The sequence below is a fragment of the Typha latifolia genome, chromosome 13, assembly GCF_019914945.1.
Source record: "Typha latifolia isolate L0001 chromosome 13, TyphaL0001v2, whole genome shotgun sequence".
Lineage (NCBI taxonomy): Eukaryota > Viridiplantae > Streptophyta > Magnoliopsida > Poales > Typhaceae > Typha > Typha latifolia.
In genome coordinates, this window is record NC_133098.1 from 106,309 (window position 1) to 125,863 (window position 19,555).

A 19,555-nucleotide genomic window follows, 5' to 3' on the forward strand; every position below is an offset into this window, starting at 1 on the left:
AGAGAACCAAGCGCAACGGATGCACGCACACGAACCATTTCGAAATTCACAAGGAGATGCTATAAGATTACATAAGATTGGAACTGATAATCCACACAATGGAGAAAATAGACTTTTTAAAAGTTTAAGTGAAGTAGCTGGACTGCAAAGAGCTTCCACAAGATAACAGAATAAGGCAAGGATCAGTCATTAAAATCTTCTATGAAGAATAATCCAAGGAATGCAATCTGAAATTCTGAATAAGGCATTACACTCTCCTTTCCTCTCTTTCTCGATTCCACTGCTCGATCCTAGCCCTCCGCTCCTCACTACCTTCCCTTAGTGGACTCTTTGTTCGCCTAGGGCTACCATTTCTCCACCTTCCTCCATCACTATCATACCTTCCATGCCTGTCTCCACTCCTCCGCCCACTCCTGCTGTAATCATCACGTTCACGATCCCCATTGACATGGCGCTCCTTGCGGTAATATGGGCTCGGACTGCGGCTGCGGCTCCGGCTTCCACGAGACCTCTGGTAACGTCCGAACAGCTTCCTTCTCAACTCCCTACCAATCTGCTTCACATGCATGAAATTACAATAGCCACCGCGGTTGCAGCTATTCTCTTCAAACTGTCGGCAAGTGGCCTCCCGGAAGTCGGTGACTGGGGAGAAGTCCACAATTATGGGGCGACCAGAGTAGAACCTGCCCTGAAGGGCTCTAACGGCTGCAGCTGCCTGATCCTCCTCCCTGAACTGGACGTAGACATTCCCAATCATGTGGTCGGCAAGGTTATCACATACATTGAGGCTCTCAATCTCACCAAACTTGTTGAGCTCCTCAAAAATATCCTCGTAAAAGTCCTCAAAGTGCTCCTGAATTTTTTCAGGGTCAATAGGTTGACCCTGGGGATCCACGCCAGGAGTGATCATATCGGGACGCTGATACATGTTGGAGAGGAGCAGAGTTGGGGATATGGTGGGTTTGTTGTGGAGCCGGGAACAACGGTCCCCATGGCGACAAGCACCGATCTTGAAATAGAAGGGGCAGTTGACCCTATCTTTTTCAGTGCCAAAGATCGAAGCCAAGTGTTCTGCCATCACTACGAGTTAACAGAGCTGACCCTGAAACCTCCAGTAACCCTAAATATTTGCAGCAATACTGTTAGAACTTCTTTTCCTTCCCAAAACCGTAACCTTTTTTTTTTTATACTGGATTTGAGTTGAATTGAGAGATCAACAAAGGCAGAAAAAATAATCAGTTCACGGAACCAGATGCATCCAATCCTAAATAACTCTCAGATCGCCAAAAATAAGCATCCCACGGCGACGAAGTTAAGTATGATATAGCTATCAATAGCTTCCGAGAAACACTAATTTCGATTCGTTTTCCAAGAAAACCTAATCTGCAAACCGCCTAAAAATTGTCAAATAGGAACAAGAAATACAACTAGAGAACAAGGGAAAGCAAACTAGATATTAGGATTTCCTTCCTCCTGCAGAGAGACCAGCCTAACATGAAACTAAACAGAGCATCGATAAGATTACAAACCTAGAAAGCTCCATAGGTTAGGGTTTGCGGATGTGTCGATCAAGCCCTAGCTATTACATCGAATTCAATACATATATTTAGAAGAAACAAGAGAGAAAAGAAGAGGAATTTAACAGAAAGAATAAAGCGAAATTAGGGGGTTTTGGAAGAAGCTGACCTTTCTCGCGGCGCGGCGCGGGGGAAGGAATCGCTCCAGAGTCACGGGAGAATACGAGACTTAATTATAATAAATACATCTCAGGAAATTAAAAGCGACGAGGGCATACGATCACAGCCGTCCGTTTGACGTGATTGATCGAATTGAAGACCCGAATCCGGCGACACAGTACATAGAATAGCAAAGTTACAACCCGGATCCGTTTCCTGATTCCTGAGACTTGAGACTGACTCCTGCTTGGGTATGGGTATGGGTACGCGGTACGCCCGTGTTAGCAATGGGCCTCGTCTTGTCCCATCTTTGGGGTCATTTTACAATTGTGCTCCTTCTCATTGGCATTGGCATTGGCATTGGCATTGGCAGACAGGTGATACTTTGGTTTGGAATATTATCCGAAACCTCCTTGAGATCTATAATTAAGGTTTTCTTATCTCAATTATTATGTTCCATGAACTTCCAATCATCTCAAATCCTAGGTTCATAAGAGCCTCTCTCCATGTCCAAATTAAGGCACTACCATTGAAGGGTAAAAGGAAAAAAGCAAAGCTGGCTTCATTCCAACATATAGCATCCGATTATCAATTAAGAACTGATACGGCTATTCTTGCGGTTCTATCCAAAAGTGTCCTTTTTTTTAAATTATTATTACTGGAAGAAAAAAGTGGAGGGGCTATAATTGCTCCCGCAGTCTATATATGATAGCAGAGGGTGCATTTTGCAGGACCTACAGGAAACACCTTATGCCAATGGAAAGTTATTCGTACAACACTGCAAAGTATAACGGGAATATGTATGTATAGAGAAAGAGAGAGCAATTTGTAACATATATATATATATATTATGGGCAAGTAGCAGTGAGCACTATGGCGCCATTGAGACCATCTCCAATGGTGGGAGAAGAAGTAAAATGCAAGTCATCCTCTGTCTCTGTCAGTTCTCTGCACTGTTACCATTATTGCCATCAGCACCCGCAGCATCGATTGCAAGCATATAAGTACGTCAAGTGGCGGGCGTTTTTGTTGCCATTTCCCGATCAAGAAAATCGACACAATTCTGAGTTATCCGCAATGGGTGTCTCCTCAATCAGGGCCCCGTGCCAGAGCATTCTGCTTCTCGCTTTCTTGGTGAGTACCACCTCGGTGATTCCTTCGCTTTGTAACACAAATTTTAGTACCACCAATCTTAACATCACTCTTGGTAATGCAACTCAAGATCAAAAGAAATATGGTGGTGGTGGTGGTGGCGGCGGTGGTGGTGGTGGAGGAGGAGGAGGAGGAGGAGGAGGTGGAGGAGGTGGAGGAGGTGGAGGTGGTGGTGGTAGTTGGGGTTATGGGTGGGGGTGGGGATGGAGATGGGGTAGCATAGGTGGTGGAGGTGGCGGTGGCGGTGGCGGAGGTAGTGGTGGAAGCTGGGGTAATGATGGCGGCGGTGGTGGAGGAGGAGGAGGAGGAGGAGGATGGAAAAGCCATAGACATAGACACAGACACAGACATAGAGATATAGGAGGAGTTGGATTAAGTGGTAGACATAAGCCAAATTACAGCTCAAGCTTGTATAGGGTTGGGGAGTACGCAAGGTGCTCCGGGAAAGGAAGATGCGGGGGAATGAAGCTGCTGTGTCCCATGCATTGCGATGGTCCATGCTTCTACGACTGCGATAGCAATTGCAAGGCTCACTGCAGGTTCTGACAACGCCTGTCCGTAACTTCGTGCGTCGAGGTGTTGTTGTCTGGCGTGGTGTTTTGATTTCGGTTTCGTGCATTCGTTTAGTGTTACTGGTAACATCTGATGGCTTTGGTTTTTGTTGTGGTTTCATTGAATGTTTGATTAGGTTGCTGGGGTTATTGAATATAGATTAATTTGTATTGCACATGCATGTCGTCTGCTAGCGTTACTGTAGTCAGATTGAGTGGAAAGTGTCATCTTCTCCCACTAGTCTCCGAAGAGAAAACTTTGTTTAAAAATTGTGCCAAATTCCATCTTTTATCAAGTTGGAGTTAAAATAAAGAATTTTATGTCGTGATGTAAACGGTGACAGGGAAGTAATCAAGATGATTTACTTGTTATTTTTCATGCATCTGCTGTGCTAAAGAGGCCCGATCGAACTATCACAATATATGTGCTTAATTAAATTTCCTTCACAGGTCATCGATGCAAATAGCTAGCTGTGCCATAATACTTGTCGCTGGACGGGTTGAAAACATGAAGTCGTATGCACAAAGAAAATTACAAAAGCTATGCTTTCCTTTAGCCTTTAGGTGTGTATCCTAATGTTCTTTAATATATTATTAGGACCACGTTCACTTTTCCCTCCATCTTCTTATTCTCTCTCTCTCTCGAGATTGCCGAAGGTCGTGATTATATCATGCTGATGCTGGCAAGCAAATTAATTAAACTCGAGTGCAAATTAAAAAGAATAACGTTAAGCTGAGGCAAAGAACAAAGTAGAAGAGAACCTCACGATTTCAGCATTGGTACGCATGCATGCTTGAATAATTCTTTATAACCTCTGCTGCTGTTAGGAATGCAGAAAATTCTTGCAGAGGATCTACTTTCCAGAGTGGATTTAGCAGCTAGGTCCCACGCCGCCGTTCTTTTTTCTTCTCGTATCCTTGTCCTTGTCCTTAATTATTTTTGGTCGGTTGAAGGAGCTAGAGATCCATCCAAGAAATCTCCGATTGTCCTACTTGGAAGAGCCGTCGCCCGTCGGCGAGTATTCAAGTTGTTTTCGTGACGCAGTCCTAGTAAAGAATATTAATTCACTTGGGAAGACATTAACGTAACCTGACTGACATACGTAGAAAGGAATACAATGTAAATAAAGCAGAGGTCTATCTGTAAAATGAGCAGTCCCGTTAAAAGCTCTGCAGATAGCTAGCTCAGTTTGACCACTAACGAGGTGGCAATTTGCAAAAGAAACCATAACACACTAACAGGCAGCTGATATTCCTAACTAAATAGATACGGTGGGCTAGTGGACTGGGACAAGGCCCAGCCCAAACAACTGATGCCAAATTCGTTGTTCAACTACTTCCTCATACACCGGAAAGTATCCTCCGATCTATAGAGAGAAGAATGCAGAGATCTCTGGCATTGGATATCGAGTTCCATGGTGCACCCATCAAAGACTACAACTGATGGGAACTGGGAAATTGAGATGGCAGATTTGAAAAGAGTCTTTTTTTTTAATTTTTAATGGAAACAGTCTTTTTTAAATTTTGGAAAAGTCTCTTTTTTTTAAAAAAAGAAAAAAGAAAAAAAAAGAGAGATCTCTAGCATTGGATATCTCTTCATGAAAAAGTCTTTTTTTTTTATATTCTCAGACAGTCTCCGGTGAGAGTCGTGAGACCTTTATCGCGAGACACGTGCTTAAAAATGTTTTAAGGGGAAACCCATTTGTTTTTTTAATCCTTGGATGCTTTCTTTTTTTTGTTTTTATTGTATTTTTTGTCTTCTTTCTCGGGCTTATGAAAGTAGTATTTGTTAAAATATTAAAAAAATATATTATTTTTAACGACTTAAATTTTTAGAATAATTGATAAGTTGACATAGTATTAATTTATCAATTACCCTAAAAATTTAAGAACATTTATTTATTTTTTTTTAACTTTTGAACTGAAATGCTTTGATGGATCCAAAATAGTTTAATATTTTTAATCTTAGATGTGTATGACAGGATTTTAACCCATGCCTATGACTTAATATTATGTTAACTCATAAATTATTTAAAAAATTTAAACTATTAGAGAACGATTAAATTTTATATTTTATATTTTATATTTTAACAGCATTTTAATTTAGAGGCTATTTAACTCGGAGCGGAAGACACATCCACATGACAAGTTTATGCTTCGTGTGTTAGCTAGCTTCAACTAGGAGCGGAAAGGCGAGGGCAGTAATAAATCTCAGTGGAGGTTGTCTATATTTGTTTCTTGCAGTTTCTCGGTAAGGAAATGCAAACGAGAACGCGCATATACTGATAAATTTTCGTCATCAAGCAGATTTGCAGATTGGCTTATAATTTTCTTCTAGGAAGCGATAATAGAAGTATGTGTCATTATTTTCCTCATACAGGACCCTCCCTTTCTCTGAGGGAAAGTTCGATGCTTAAGATGCATTATTTGATTTCTCTGTACTCTGGTTTTGCATAACTTACTGTTGGGAATTTAGGAAGAGCTGCTTTGTGTTCTTGTATACTCTCAATTAGATAGATATGCATGCTGATTCTTACTCTGCGAAATGCATTCCTTCATACTGTGGCCTATCATGGTGGAATTCAAAATCATAATTTGGGATGTCTTCAGATTCTTCTTTGATGCATAAATATATAATTTTGAAGGTCCAATTGATTTGAATAAACATGAATTTGTGATATAGAATTAGTGGTAGCACTACAGACTGTTTGATGTAATTTTCAGAAGATTTTTGCAAATATTCCATCTGTAATTTCTTGGAAAAGAAAAAGACAACGAAAACCAAGTTACTGATGCACAGACCATGCTCGTGAAATTTGCTGTATATGCTCTCGGTTTTCTTCCAAGTAGTAAAATAGCCCGGGTTTAGTCTTGCCACAACGTTTCCTCGTATTAGGGTTCATACTTCTTGCAAATAACTGATGATAATACAGGAAGACGGCCAGAGTTATTTCAACAAGACCTAATTATTGATGTGATTGCTCTTTCTTGTTTATGTCGATGAGGGCCCTGATACATGCTTCTGAAATTTTATACTTTTAATTTCAATAGTTCTGTACGTGAAAGTATTTGATATGATATTTCTTGACAGAAAAAGGAGGAAAGCTGGGTGATAAAGATATATGATATGGGTTTCCTGGAGCTCTTTGTTACTGCATCAGTACCAGTTCTGAATGTGCTTCTGTTGACTGGCGTTGGATCATTTCTTGCAACAGGTCACGTTGGTATTCTAGGAGAGGATGCAAGGAGGCATCTAAATAATGTGAGCTCTGTATAATTGGAAATTACATTGTTTCTGTTTGTTACATCCAGATTTAGGTTTTACTACATGTAAGAAGTTGGGAAAACATCAATTTAAGTGTGATGATATCCTGAAATGAAGTATGGCAAGACCACTGGTCATTTTAGTCAAACAGAATTTTATAGATCTCCTTTTAGTGAAATGAAAGGTAGGCTTTTCAAAAAAGAACCCACTTAATGCTGCTGCATTTTCTGCATAGCTGTTCCTTTACATGAACTATAATGTGACAATTCCAGCTGCCGTGCAGTATTATTTCTCATGTTTACTTCTATAGAAAGGGACCATGTATCTGTTATGGTTATTAAGTGCTTCATTAAGTATTTCTCTTTTAACTGACATTGTGCTGGTCTTTGTACAGATAGTGTTTTATGTTTTCAATCCGGCTCTCGTGTCAGGCAACTTAGCAAGCACGATCACCATGGAGAGCATGGTTATGTTGTGAGTTTTTCTCAATCCATTCATTGCTACTTGTTTGACCTATTGAGTTATTCTCTTTTTGGATCTTTGGATTATTTATGCCTCAAAAAATGAATTCAAGTCCTTACATTAAAAGCGCCTTCAGGCTTTCACTCAACAAAGAAGTCCTTACATTAAAAGATGATGTCATTCTCCTTCAGACTCTTTCTCCAATTTTTCTGTGCTCATATTCGTAGTGTTGATGTTGTACTATCCCAAAGCACACCAATTTCCTTCCAAAGTTAATGTTGATGTTTACTGAATTGCTCTTCCAATGCTGGTAGCCCACCGAGAATTGGTTGCGGTCTATCTATCAACACAAAAAAAAAAAAAAAAAAAGCTTGCCGAGAATCCAGAGACTTGAGAAACAATGTAATAGTTAGTTTCTTAATATCTGTTACTACCTGGACATTTACTGCTTCAACTTCATTATCACATTGGTATATTTCCTTGTTATATATCTCAAGTCCATCCAGAATTTCTAATTTTAGTATGGAATAATGGAAGTTACTGTACGATCAGAGGGCACTATTATTAATAACAGCATAGCTGACCTTCTTCTGTCACTTTTTGGTCCATCTTATACATGCTTTGGTAATTTTTCTTTAGTTATCTATCAATTGGGACATTTTTAATTGAGAAACATTTCGTATTAAGTGCTACATTCTCATGATCTTCTTTATTCTAGAGAACTTCTGCTTGGTCATATAGAGAAATGAGAAAAGGTACTCATTCTTATTCTAACGTGCAGGTGGTTTATGCCGGTGAATATTCTTCTCACCTTTATTTTTGGTTCCATATTTGGATGGATCGTTATTCAGATCACCAGACCTCCTGCTCAGTTGAGGGGCCTCATTGTGGGCTGTTGTGCAGCTGGTAATCAAGAACACATATTCAGTCTTTGTAATTTAGCATATAAGTGGTTAACCAAGCATGCATGAACACTTGAATGCATTTGGTTCTTCCGTCAAGGACTTAAGATGGGTGGTTTCCGCTAGGTACTTCTAGGTTCTCATTTCTACCCAGTGGAGACTACAAGGTCTTCTGTTTTCTCATAAGAAGAAACCTTTCAATACTAAAATGTTAAATAAATGATGTTAATACTGATTTTGCAAGCAAATTCATTGTCAAGATCTTATGATACTTTTACTTGATTTGAGCTTTTCTTGCATTGAAATTGTGGTCATTACAAGCATCGGCTGCTTCTTTGTCTTGACTCTTGACTAATCATCTATTACAAATAAAAGATGCATACTCATTTTGCAACTAAAATCATTGTAGACAATTTATGATACATAGCAAGTAACGTATTCTACTGAAAAAAGATTCTATGACAAGATGGCTGCTTCCAAGATTCAAGTGTAACTTGCATTGGAGTTTTTCATTTTCTAGCCGATTGTAAGTTTCTATAACACAGTATACTATATTTGGTTCAACAGGTAATTTAGGCAATATCCTTCTTGTCATCATTCCTACTATCTGCAAAGAAAAAGGCAGTCCATTTGGAGCACCTGATGTCTGCCATCCGTATGGAATAGCATATGCTTCACTCTCCATGGCTGTAAGTTTTTTCCTTGCTAATATATTTAGTGAGTTTCTGCAGTTGGTCTTACCAATGGATAGCATCCATCATGCAACATGTTTGTCTTAACTCTTTCCCTTTTTGAACTTTCTTATAACCAGAAAGTTGACATCTACCATTGTGGTTGTAACACCCACATAAGGTAATAGGATGTTCAGGGTTATTCCTGTCCCTGTTGGAAGTGACATCCCCTGGAATACATCTTGATCACGAGAAATTTAGAATATATCAATGTGTCTGTGTTTTTGTGTGTGTTTAGCATATGGTGCAGTGAATAATACTGTATTGAAGATTTCATACCATTAATTTTCTGCATAACTTACTATGTATTATATCAATTTATTGAAATTACTATTTTTAGCTATAAGGAGACAATTATTCTTATTTTTTGCCATCTTACTACTGCAGATAGGTGCAATATTCTTGTGGTCGATTGTTTACAATATAGTCCGTGTATCTTCAAACAGTATTGAAGAAACATCGAATTCCAGCAGTCACACTCAGATAGAAGGGCATCCAGAAGAAAGGACAACATTAATTTCAAGGAGTTTAACCTATGGTGAAAGTGATAATGATTTTGCACTCCCTTTTTCTAAAGGCAGTCAATGTTTTGCGAGAAGAAAGGTTCTCACTACTCAGGTGTTGCATTACTTCTATTTCTGCACCTTACTTCTTAGATCAACATGATTGGTCTTTTTAAAAGAACGTGTATTTAAGTCTATTTCTGAATTTTCATACAAAGTTACTACAGTAACTAAAAGAATGTGATTTAAGTCATTGTCTCCTGCATTGACTTTAAGCTCCATGGATGAGACCAAAAACCCACCCTTTTCTAGAAATTGGGATATCATCGGGTAAATACTTGTTAATTCACTAATTACTCTAAAAGTTTAAACTGTTAGAGAATGATAATTTTTATATTTTATATAACCTAATATTCTCCCCATCTCTCACTTCTGGACTGAAATATTTTGATAGACCTAATAAGTGAATTTAATTTAAATAGGCGGAGTTTAATATCTTCAAGCAAAGATGAGCATGACAAGATTTGAACTCATAATCTCTAGTTCTGATACTATGTTAACTTATTAATTACTCTAAAAGGCTAAGTTGTTAAAAATTGATGATTTAAAATTTTATATTCTAACAATACTAAATAGTTATCTAACACTTAATCATCTTTATTCTCAAATCTTTTGCATCTAAGTCATGAAAAAACTTTGTCGACCATCAAACTTGGTCAAATTCATGAAACTTCGACTACATAATGGAAATGAGAATTTAAGTTGCTGTAAACTAAAAAGAGAAAATTCAGTCATTTTCTTGTTAAAGAGAAGTATTTGTTTGTCCTATTAGGAATTTCAAGGACAACCAGTTATGATGTCCTGTTGTACATACGTGAAGTTAGATTCTGTATAACTAAACTATATTTTGACACTTCTTTATCAAACACAATCTAATCTTTCTATCTTTTGAATACTAAACTTTTGTATTTAACTTAGTAATTTAATTGTATGTGTTGGATCATTTAGAACAATATCAGTTTTTTGAGCAAGAAGAACAGTGTGGCCCAGTACATGACAGTAAATAATGTAAAATTTCTTTAGTAAATGTTGTTGGTGTTGTCAATTGATTGCATATCTTGTTTTATTGATATATTTGACGGAAGCTTTATCATATTTACAATTTTACATATGTTGGTGCACCGCACCCTTCTCTTTGACCATCTCTGTTATCTATTACAGGCTCGAATTTTGATGAGAGCAAGAAAATTAGTGTCCTCACTTTCTGAAGTAATTGACATGAAAAAGCTATTTGCACCTTCGACTGTAGGGGTGGTAAGCTTACTTTTAAAATTTAGTCAGTTAAATGCTGCTTCAATTGGTATTGAAATGCTATATTCATCATAGGCTTGTTATTAATGATTTGTTGGATATGTATGCTAGTTATTTACCATGTAAGGTCCTAATTTATCAATTGTTAGTAATACACATTGTTGATTTGTTCAATATCACCATGCAATTCAGGAGATGGTCTTAAACTGGAACACAAGCTAGTGAGAAGGAACCTTCTTCTTTTTTTTTTCTTTAAAAAAAGCAAAAGATTTCGTTAATTAATCAGCCGTTGCAAAAGCCTCCTTGAAATCTGAGGCTACCATCTGCAAAAGGGAGGAAGAGGAGCCAGTCTAAGTACAACGAAAGCCTGGGAATGGCCTAAGGTTGCAAGTCAGTCAGACAGGTGATTGGCCTTGCGACAAATATGAGCAATTTTTACACTTTGGTATTTTCAGAGGCAGACATGAATATCAACAATAATAGACTGTAACATCCATTGTGAGAAGGAACTTTCTGACAAAACCAATGCAGCCTATTGATGCAATATTCTTGCATAAATTATTTAGTAATTATTTACTTGAAAATTTGAAAACTTATGCTGATTATTTTAACCTTGTTTCCACTTTTACTTGGATATATATATATATATATATAGATATAGATATATAGATATATATATGTGTGTGTGTGTGGTTGGATCATTTTAATCTTGTATCCACTTTCATCTTATACCTGCTGACATTTGTGATGTCTTCTGTAGATTGTTGGGTTTATTATTGGTGTAGTTACTCCAATCAGAAAAATAGTTTAGGCCCCAAAGTATCTCAAATTCTCATTTGTGATGTCTTGCTGTCAATATAAAAGGCTCACTGATGGACTGCCTATTCCTCTGTAGATTGTTGGGTTTATTATTGGTGTAGTTACTCCAATCAGAAAATTGATGATTGGGGATGGTGCTCCTCTTCGGGTTATTCAAGAAGCAGCTGCTATATTAGGGTATATTCCTCTTGCTTCATCCCTTCAACTTTTTTATACAACGGAACATGTTGTCATCTGTTCAACAGTCCTCACAATGCTTTCTTGCTCCCTATATTTAAATAAATAAGATTGTACATAATTTGACTTGTTTCTGTGCAGTATGTCATGACCCAAAGTTTTAGTTTCTGATGAACTTACTCAGCTTATCCAGATTTAACTATGCATACAAAATTAGTTTACTTTCCTAAATTATTGAAGCACGTGGCTCTGTCATCATTTTTTTCTTATGTGATCGTATGACTGCACATTCATATAGAGTTCTTGGTTAATCTGCTGCAGTCTTGTATAATTCTCCTATGCAGTGATGGAGCAATTCCAACTCTGACATTGATAATGGGAGGAAACCTCCTCAAAGGTAGTAAGTACTTCTATCAATAAAAAATCCTTCCCTGATGGGTTTTAAGGAGCATATTTTGTTTTGCTTAAATACAAATATATTTATAGTTATGCACTTTCAGGTTTACGAGGGTCAAGCATACGTCCCTCACTCATTATTGGAGTTGTAATAGTTCGGTATATCCTATTGCCTTTAGTAGGCATAATAATTGTTAAAGGGGCAGTCCATCTTGGCCTGGTGCATGCAGACCCTTTATACCAATTCATTCTTTTGGTGCAGTATGCAGTTCCCCCTGCTATGAACATAGGTACTACCGTAAGACATAATTATTAAGTATTTCATTCACCATTGCTCGCCTGTTACTTTGCAATACGTTTTATCTCTCTCTTTTTTTTGAAATTATTTACGTGATGCAAATGACGACAGGAACAATTACTCAATTGTTTGGTGCTGGCGAAAATGAATGCTCTGTTATTTTCCTGTGGACATATACTCTGGCTTCAGTCTCGCTTACACTATGGTCCACTTTTTTCATGTGGTCTCTGTCCTAGTAAGCATTTATAAGTGCAGAACAAAATTTTCTTTCAGCGGGCATTGGATCCCCTTCAGAAAGAAAGGCCAGTCAATTTGAAATATATTTATCTCCCACAACAATTCAGTTATTTATTAACATTTATTACTACTTTAGAAATTAAAAAAAAAAAAACCTAATGAAGTTGTATCTCCTTTTTCTTTTTCAGTTCATACCATTTTCCTTTAATTAAATTTAGAAACAAAAAATTCATCACTTTATTAGGGGGTGGCTGAAACTGATTCATTCTCTCTGTCAGCAGTTTCACTCGTTCGTTCATATTTTTTCGTGTCATTTGTGCTGCGATCAATCATAAAGTCGGCAGCTTTTGCTACACTAACTTACAACCTCTGATCGCAAGTAGATTTCAACTAAGTCAAGGAAATCTGAATCACAATGACACGATGATTCCTGCCCTTTTCTTTCATTTCACAAAGTAGACACTACAAATCTTACATCGCCAATATATCACTAAGTAGGGTGCGCAGCATTCAACATGCTACCAGAATCCTTAGTGGAAAAACAATAGTCAGTTACCATCAACTACTCTCCGGCCTCCGGAGCTAGTTAGTAAATCTTCTCAAGATCATAAAATGCTAGAGGAGAGCAACTCTCTTAACTGGAATAGCAGCCCACCAAGCCAAAAAGGAACAATAACAGAGACTGTTAACAGTTTCAGAAGTATGCTTTATCCACATCATCAAAGTAGGGATGTTCCATGGCCTTCTTCGCTGAGATGCGCTTGGAAGGCTCATACTGCAACATCTTCTGCACATGTAGCAAAAAATTGCAAGGTTGAAGGCCAAGAAAAGCAATGCAAATAGAACTTCAAAATATTACTGCCATGCATTTCAGTGTTTTGAAACTGTTTGGTATCGGAAATTTGCAGGCTTGACTTACACAAAGGAGATCTATTCCATTAGCATCCAGATTAGGAACAGCTGATGATAAACTCTTTGGGCTCCATTGTGGATACTCATGCCAGTTTGGTAATTTGCTTACTCCAGGCCACACTTCTTCATTTGGTGTACCCAGTAACCTGAATAATTCATCACACAAAATTAGATCAGACAAAGATTAGAATTTGTTACCGAAGTAGCATAGGAGAAGAACTCTTTACCTGAAAATGTGCAGGAGCTGTTGTAGTTCTGAATCCCCAGGAAACAGAGCTTGAGTTGTAACTAGTTCAGCTAAAATTAGAATTCCAAAAGTCATTAACCACGTCGGGAACGCAAAAAATATTAGTACGTTTTGAAGATTTCCTCACCAAAAATACAGCCAACAGACCACATATCAACTGGTGTTGAATAGTGTGTGGCACCAAGAAGCACTTCAGGAGCTCTATACCAAAGTGTCAGGATCTGAAGAGAAATTCTTAGCTAAGTAATTGTAGGACGATCTGAAAGCCACTTCGTAACGGAGGGGGGTTAAAGGTGATGATATTCTGATACCTCATGAGTATACTTCTTTAGGGGAATAGTGTATGCTCTGCTAAGTCCAAGGTCTGCAATTTTTAGCATCATAGTCTTGCGGTCCATTAAGAGATTGTGAGGCTTCAGATCTCTGTATCTCAAAGCAACATGGATGGCGTCTACGATTAAGCAAATTGGGCACACTCCACTGGTCACAAAATTAAGGAGAGGTGGAAGTGTCCTACCTGTGCAGTACACCATGGCCATGGCAGAACGCAACACCCTTACAGAGTTGGTACATCAGAATCTGCAAGAGTAGAATCATCCTAAGTTGCCTGAATTCAATTGGCTCTCAAATTAGGAATCATTTTCTCCCATTTCTCGATTCTTGTGCTATATAAACAAAGCGGGTCTTGGAAATTGTGGTAAAAGAATCTAACCTTCACACTTTGTGATGGCATCATCTCATGCGTCTGGCGGAAGGTTCTGATGTACTTCTTGAGATCAGTGTCCATGTACTCGAAGACCAGATAAAGAATCGTCTTCCCTTCTTTGTTCTTCCCTTGTTTGAGATCCAACAGCCTGAGATCGACGGAAGAAACAGAGTCTAATAAGAAAAGGCAAGAACCAAAACGAAAGATGGAAGAAACAAACTTTGAGGAACTAGAACCGGAGAAGAGGTAGAAATGGATCTCTCACCGAACGACGCGGGGATCGATGGAGAGCATCCTGAGGAGGGAGACCTCACGAAGAGTGGTGGGCGGAACCCCTTCGTCGTCCTCCGGGAGGCGGGTCTTCTTTAAAGCCACGATCTTTCCGGTGGCCTTCTCCCTCGCTTTGTACACCTTCCCGTACGTCCCTTCTCCTACCTTCTCCAGCTTCTCATACGCATCCATTGCTCGCTGCTGCTGCGTCTGAACCATCTCTCTCTCTCTCTCTCTCGGTCTCGATGTAAACGGCAAGAAGAAAGAAGCAAAAGCGAAGAATTTGACGATGAAAAGGGGCTTCCCCTTTTATTGTGAGCGCCGATTGCCGTTAAGAGTTTCTTCAACGGCTCAAATTTGAAAGTTCGAATTTCGAATCAACCACCAATGTCATACCATTACCATACTCGAATCAGTTGGGCCTCGGTAATTGGGACTGGTTTTTACCCATATCGTAGCCCATATAAGATAGGCGCCGTGTAACTTCCATGGAAGGCCGAGGTGGGCTATAACAAAAGGTAGGCCGAGGTTTCACTGGACTATCCATCCATTGAAGGCCCAAACACCTGACCATATCCATATTGATGTTTTGACTTCTTTACCCTTCCGAAGTGCCAATTATTCTGTACAATTTTCTGTGGCAATAATGTCTTTAGCTGTGGCAACTGGCATATATACTAATATACCCACAAGTTGAAGTTGGATTATTATACCACGACGCAGGACGCAGTCCCGTGCGAGCGGCGCTCCCTCGCTAGTCCCCAAACCTCTCCGCTGCCGTCCATCACCCGAATCCAAATCTCTCGCTTTTTTCCTTTAATCTACTTTTCGGGCTTCCATTACCCACCAAAGCTTTCACGATAGTGTTGGTGTTTGCTGAAATTGATAGAGTTGAGCGAGAAAGTGATGGAGAAGAAAGCAAAGAAGCAGATATATCTCTTCCACTGTGCCGAGTCAGAAGAGCTTGCAAGGAAGGTGGCAGAGCAGTCCGACTCCATCCAACTTCAGTCGATTGCCTGGAGGTCTCCTTCTTAACATCTCTCGGGAGTTGGGTTTGTTTGTGATCATGCACCAACATAAAAATCCTTTTTTTTTTTCCTATTATCGTCTCCCCTGCTGTCTAATTTGGTGGATAGTTTGTGGTTTTCTTTTTCTTTTTCCTGCTTAAGGATTCTCGCTCGGAGTTGTTTGTCATGGGTGTAATTTTTTTTTAAATGTAGCTATTTGATTCTTGAAAGGATTTTCCTGTTTTCCTCTTTCACGGTGACCCTTTATTTTGGCCCCTTTTGGAGGTAGATTAAACCTTAGTGTTAGTTATCTCCCCGTACTTGGTTGAAGCTGACTTGATTTTAATTTCAATTTTGTTTTAGTTTACCTGCACTTCAAACAACAAAAAGAAAAAGAGAGCATTTTCCGAGTCTTCTTTTCCTGCATTCGAACAGAAGACGAGGGAAGTTTGGTCAGCTCGCGCTTTCCCTTTCTCATTGAAGGGACTTCTTGTTGGATTTTGATTTTGAAGGTTCTCTTTAGAACCAAAAACAGTGGTTCTTCATTTAAAACATAGTGCGCCTCTAAAGTTTGAGAAACGTTAGGATCTGACCTCTCTTTAAGTTGCCTTTAGTGATGCTCAGCAAGCAAGATGTTTTACGTGCATATTCATTGTATATTACCTGCATAATTTTCATCTGGTAAAGCACTTTTATGCCCAGCCGACTAAAATGTCTGATATGCATATACTAATGATGACTACTTGATGATCAACACAATTCTGTCAATTAGAACAAATATCTTACATAATCTTCAGCAGGCAAGATGTAGTTTTTTTTAATTATTATTTAACTGTTTTCCCTGTGTAATACGAAGTGATGTGCTTATTGCAATGGAAATGTGTTTCAGTATCTCAATTTAATTGAAATATAGTCCGGCAATATGTCGTACATAACAGCTATGAAGTCCCTACAGAGAACTCTTTTTTCCAGGATATATTATTCTCTGCTTGCATTTAATTTGAATGTAATGCATGATCTTCTTGTACATGTCTGGCTTTAATAGAAATAACTTTTAAAGATCACTATACTTCATATTGAAACAAATTACTAGTTGAACTTGCAATGAAACAATTTACATGGTGCTATATTCTTCCCACTTGTTACCTAAATTGAGGGCCTCTGATGCATTCATATGCTTATTTCAGAAAGTTCGATGATGGATTCCCTAATCTTTTCATTAATAATGCACATGACATTCGAGGACAGCATGTTGCCTTCTTAGCCTCTTTCAGCTCGCCTGGAGTCATTTTTGAGCAGATATCAGCAATATTTGCCTTGCCAAAGCTGTTTATTGCTTCCTTTACACTGGTCTTGCCATTCTTCCCAACTGGTTCTTTTGAACGAATGGAAGAAGAAGGTGATGTGGCTACTGCATTTACCATGGCCCGAATATTATCAATGATCCCTAAATCAAGGGGCGGTCCAACCAGTGTTGTAATCTATGACATACATGCTTTACAGGTTAGTCTGATACTCAGTTACTTTGTTTGATGAATTGCTTTGTTTAGACTCAGAGTTACTACTTCTAATGCTCTGTTACTTGCTGCTCTATTATGTTCCCGGGTTTGTTGCTTTTCAATTTTGACAACATCATTTATAAAATTGTCAATAGTTACTGTCTTCGTGAATTTTCGCATTCCACTGAATCTGAATTCTCTTGCTTCCCGGACTAACTGTTGTGAGTATGTTTCTCTATTTATTTCCCTAATGTTTTATGGATAACAGATGCTGTTCATTATGTGCTTAACCACCAAATTGGCATACTCTTTCCCTGTACTTGTGGGCAAGTTTTAGCTCATTTTCTACATATAATCATGTATTGATATCGGATTCTTTCCATTGACGACTTAAGCTTATTGTTGTGTCCAGTTCAGTGACTTTTTCTATTACAATGTCATATTTTGTGTTATAGGCATGCTTCTCATCTACCACGTTACATATTGCTCAAGAATTATGCTTAATCATGTATAGAGGGACTGAAAATTGATCAGCCTGTTCCTATATAGAGGGTCATTTTCCATAGATACCTTCTAATAATGTGTAGTTTCATCATTTGGCATTATACCTGACTCGACATCTTGTTTTCTCAGGAAAGATTCTACTTTGGGGACGATGTCTTGCCTTGCTTTGAAACTGGGATCCCTTTATTGTTGCAACGTCTTCGCCAGCTTCCTGATGCTGATAATGTTTGTGACATTTGTCTTTTGATATGACCAATATAACATCTTGTGCCTTTTGTGCTTGTACTGATTTAGTTTAGATGGAAATTTAGTTTATGATTGTAATGCTATTAGCTTAATTTTTAGCAGGCAAATAGTTTGATATGATAATTTATTTCTTCTTCTACTTTCTTCTTTCATTGTTTGATAGATAACAATAGCATTCCCAGATGATGGGGCATGGAAGCGGTTTCACATGCAATTGCTGAATTTTCCAATGGTTAGTTTGTTGGTCTGAAGGATGGAATGAGTTTATACTTTATAGGTATTTTTGCTGACTCAAGTTTTCATCAACTGTTGAATATCAGGTTGTTTGTGCAAAAGTTCGTGAAGGTGATAAGAGGATAGTTCGGATTAAGGAAGGGATTCCTGAAGGTCGACATGTTGTCATTGTAGACGACTTGGTGCAGTCTGGAGGAACTCTTATTGAGTGTCAGGTATTAGAACTTTGATATCTTTCCACCTAAGACTAATTTATTTCCTTCAATTACATTCATCAGTTGCAATTTTTTTTTCATGGTTAGTTCCATAAATGAAGTTGATAATCTGATTTGATCTTGCAGAAAGTCTTGACTGCTCATGGTGCTGCAAAAGTTAGTGCTTACGTTACCCATGCTGTTTTTCCCAAGCGATCCTGGGAGCGATTTGTACAGAACAATGCCGGTAAATTGCCTCAGTTCTATTTACCTGCACTTCTTTTCCTGTCTACATGTTTTAACTTCCAGTGTTTGACTATATTCGTATCAGATGGGTCCGGCAACCAATTCACTTACTTCTGGATCACGGATTCATGCCCCTTTACGGTGAAGGAGATAGACAACAGATCACCATTTGAGGTGATTAGTCTTGCCAGTTCCATTGCAGATGCCCTTCAAATCTAAGATGCAACTGCTGACTCATATTTCTGCTCTAGTGAGACTTATCTTGGAAAATGGCAACTTTATGATTTCTCTACTAGGTTCCGTAGATCCCTTCAAATCTAAGAACAACCTTAATACTTTTCAAGGCTTCCTCTGTATTTTAACTGTAAGAAGAAACATGGCTGTGGGTTATTGAAGACTTCTACTTGGAGCTGTCATATTTATTGGACATCGATGATGCATTAATAAGTACTTATGCAGACTGTGTTTTAGAGATGCATGTCACTAGAGAACTGTATTTGCCGCAAACTTGTATTAGAGATATAAATATTTTGTTAGTTCGTTAATAAGACATCTCAGCACATCTTTTCTGCCCACTTCTTTTGAGTTGGTGATTGGCGGGAAAGAAAGCAGTGTAAGTTTTGATACGGTGAACGTATATATATATATATATATATAATTTCAAGTTTACATACATATGCAAATTATAATATAATTATTAGGTCCCACCCTAACTGGTCCCTGCTATGTTTTACTTAGCAGTCAAACGTCCAAGTTTGTCGTAACTCGCAAGTGGCGACTGACAAGTGACAAGCTATAGCCATTAGTGGCGTAGGATAAGGAATGACCACCACTCCGGAATCCGCATAGTGCTGGCCATGCTTACTCATGGATTTGAGCGTCTCCGAGCATAAGATTGATTGTGCCTACGTCTACTTACTTTGAATGCTCATGTTTTGATTTATTTTTATTTATTTAAAAAATAATAATAATAAGTTTTGATATGGTGAACGTATACCTACAAGATGTGT

At 38.3% G+C, this 19,555-nt stretch overlaps 4 protein-coding genes across 9 annotated transcripts; 2 read left to right on the forward strand and 2 right to left on the reverse strand.

The window, feature by feature from the left end:
* Positions 1-37: 37 nt before the first annotated feature.
* On the reverse strand, positions 38-1,768 carry LOC140799701 (splicing factor U2af small subunit B-like). Of its 4 annotated transcripts, none has more exons than XM_073154135.1 (3): positions 1,687-1,768; positions 1,530-1,579; positions 38-1,383 (listed from the first exon to the last, which is right to left on the reverse strand). In XM_073154135.1, exon 3 carries the CDS (start codon positions 1,076-1,078, stop codon positions 248-250), a length of 831 nt encoding a protein of 276 aa, XP_073010236.1. In that variant the 5' UTR covers positions 1,079-1,383; positions 1,530-1,579; positions 1,687-1,768; the 3' UTR covers positions 38-247. The 4 variants fall into 4 exon arrangements, with proteins under 4 accessions (XP_073010236.1, XP_073010237.1, XP_073010238.1 ...); XM_073154136.1 differs by having other exon boundaries at positions 38-1,120; positions 1,687-1,739; XM_073154137.1 differs by lacking the exon at positions 1,530-1,579 and having other exon boundaries at positions 38-1,120; positions 1,687-1,739.
* A 3,752-nt stretch (positions 1,769-5,520) lies between these two features.
* On the forward strand, positions 5,521-12,594 carry LOC140799686 (protein PIN-LIKES 3-like). 3 transcript variants are annotated; one of them, XM_073154110.1, is made up of 11 exons: positions 5,521-5,630; positions 6,471-6,641; positions 7,039-7,118; positions 7,888-8,012; positions 8,576-8,697; positions 9,127-9,357; positions 10,464-10,556; positions 11,449-11,549; positions 11,894-11,946; positions 12,050-12,235; positions 12,355-12,594. In XM_073154110.1, the coding sequence occupies exons 2-11, from the start codon at positions 6,507-6,509 to the stop codon at positions 12,477-12,479; spliced, it is 1,251 nt and encodes a 416-aa protein (XP_073010211.1). In that variant the 5' UTR covers positions 5,521-5,630; positions 6,471-6,506; the 3' UTR covers positions 12,480-12,594. The 3 variants fall into 3 exon arrangements, with proteins under 3 accessions (XP_073010211.1, XP_073010213.1, XP_073010212.1); XM_073154112.1 differs by having other exon boundaries at positions 5,533-5,630; positions 9,127-9,342; XM_073154111.1 differs by having other exon boundaries at positions 5,586-5,732.
* Positions 12,595-12,886: 292 nt separating this feature from the next.
* On the reverse strand, positions 12,887-14,917 carry LOC140799688 (cell division control protein 2 homolog D-like). Its single transcript, XM_073154114.1, has 8 exons — positions 14,611-14,917; positions 14,352-14,493; positions 14,157-14,218; positions 13,951-14,062; positions 13,767-13,860; positions 13,620-13,689; positions 13,400-13,538; positions 12,887-13,267 (listed from the first exon to the last, which is right to left on the reverse strand). The coding sequence occupies exons 1-8, from the start codon at positions 14,832-14,834 to the stop codon at positions 13,175-13,177; spliced, it is 936 nt and encodes a 311-aa protein (XP_073010215.1). The 5' UTR covers positions 14,835-14,917; the 3' UTR covers positions 12,887-13,174.
* Positions 14,918-15,316: 399 nt separating this feature from the next.
* Positions 15,317-19,017, forward strand: LOC140799687 (ribose-phosphate pyrophosphokinase 4). The gene is made up of 7 exons (XM_073154113.1): positions 15,317-15,637; positions 16,810-17,125; positions 17,755-17,850; positions 18,035-18,103; positions 18,192-18,320; positions 18,447-18,546; positions 18,631-19,017. Exons 1-7 carry the CDS (start codon positions 15,522-15,524, stop codon positions 18,762-18,764), a joined length of 960 nt encoding a protein of 319 aa, XP_073010214.1. The 5' UTR covers positions 15,317-15,521; the 3' UTR covers positions 18,765-19,017.
* Positions 19,018-19,555: the final 538 nt, after the last annotated feature.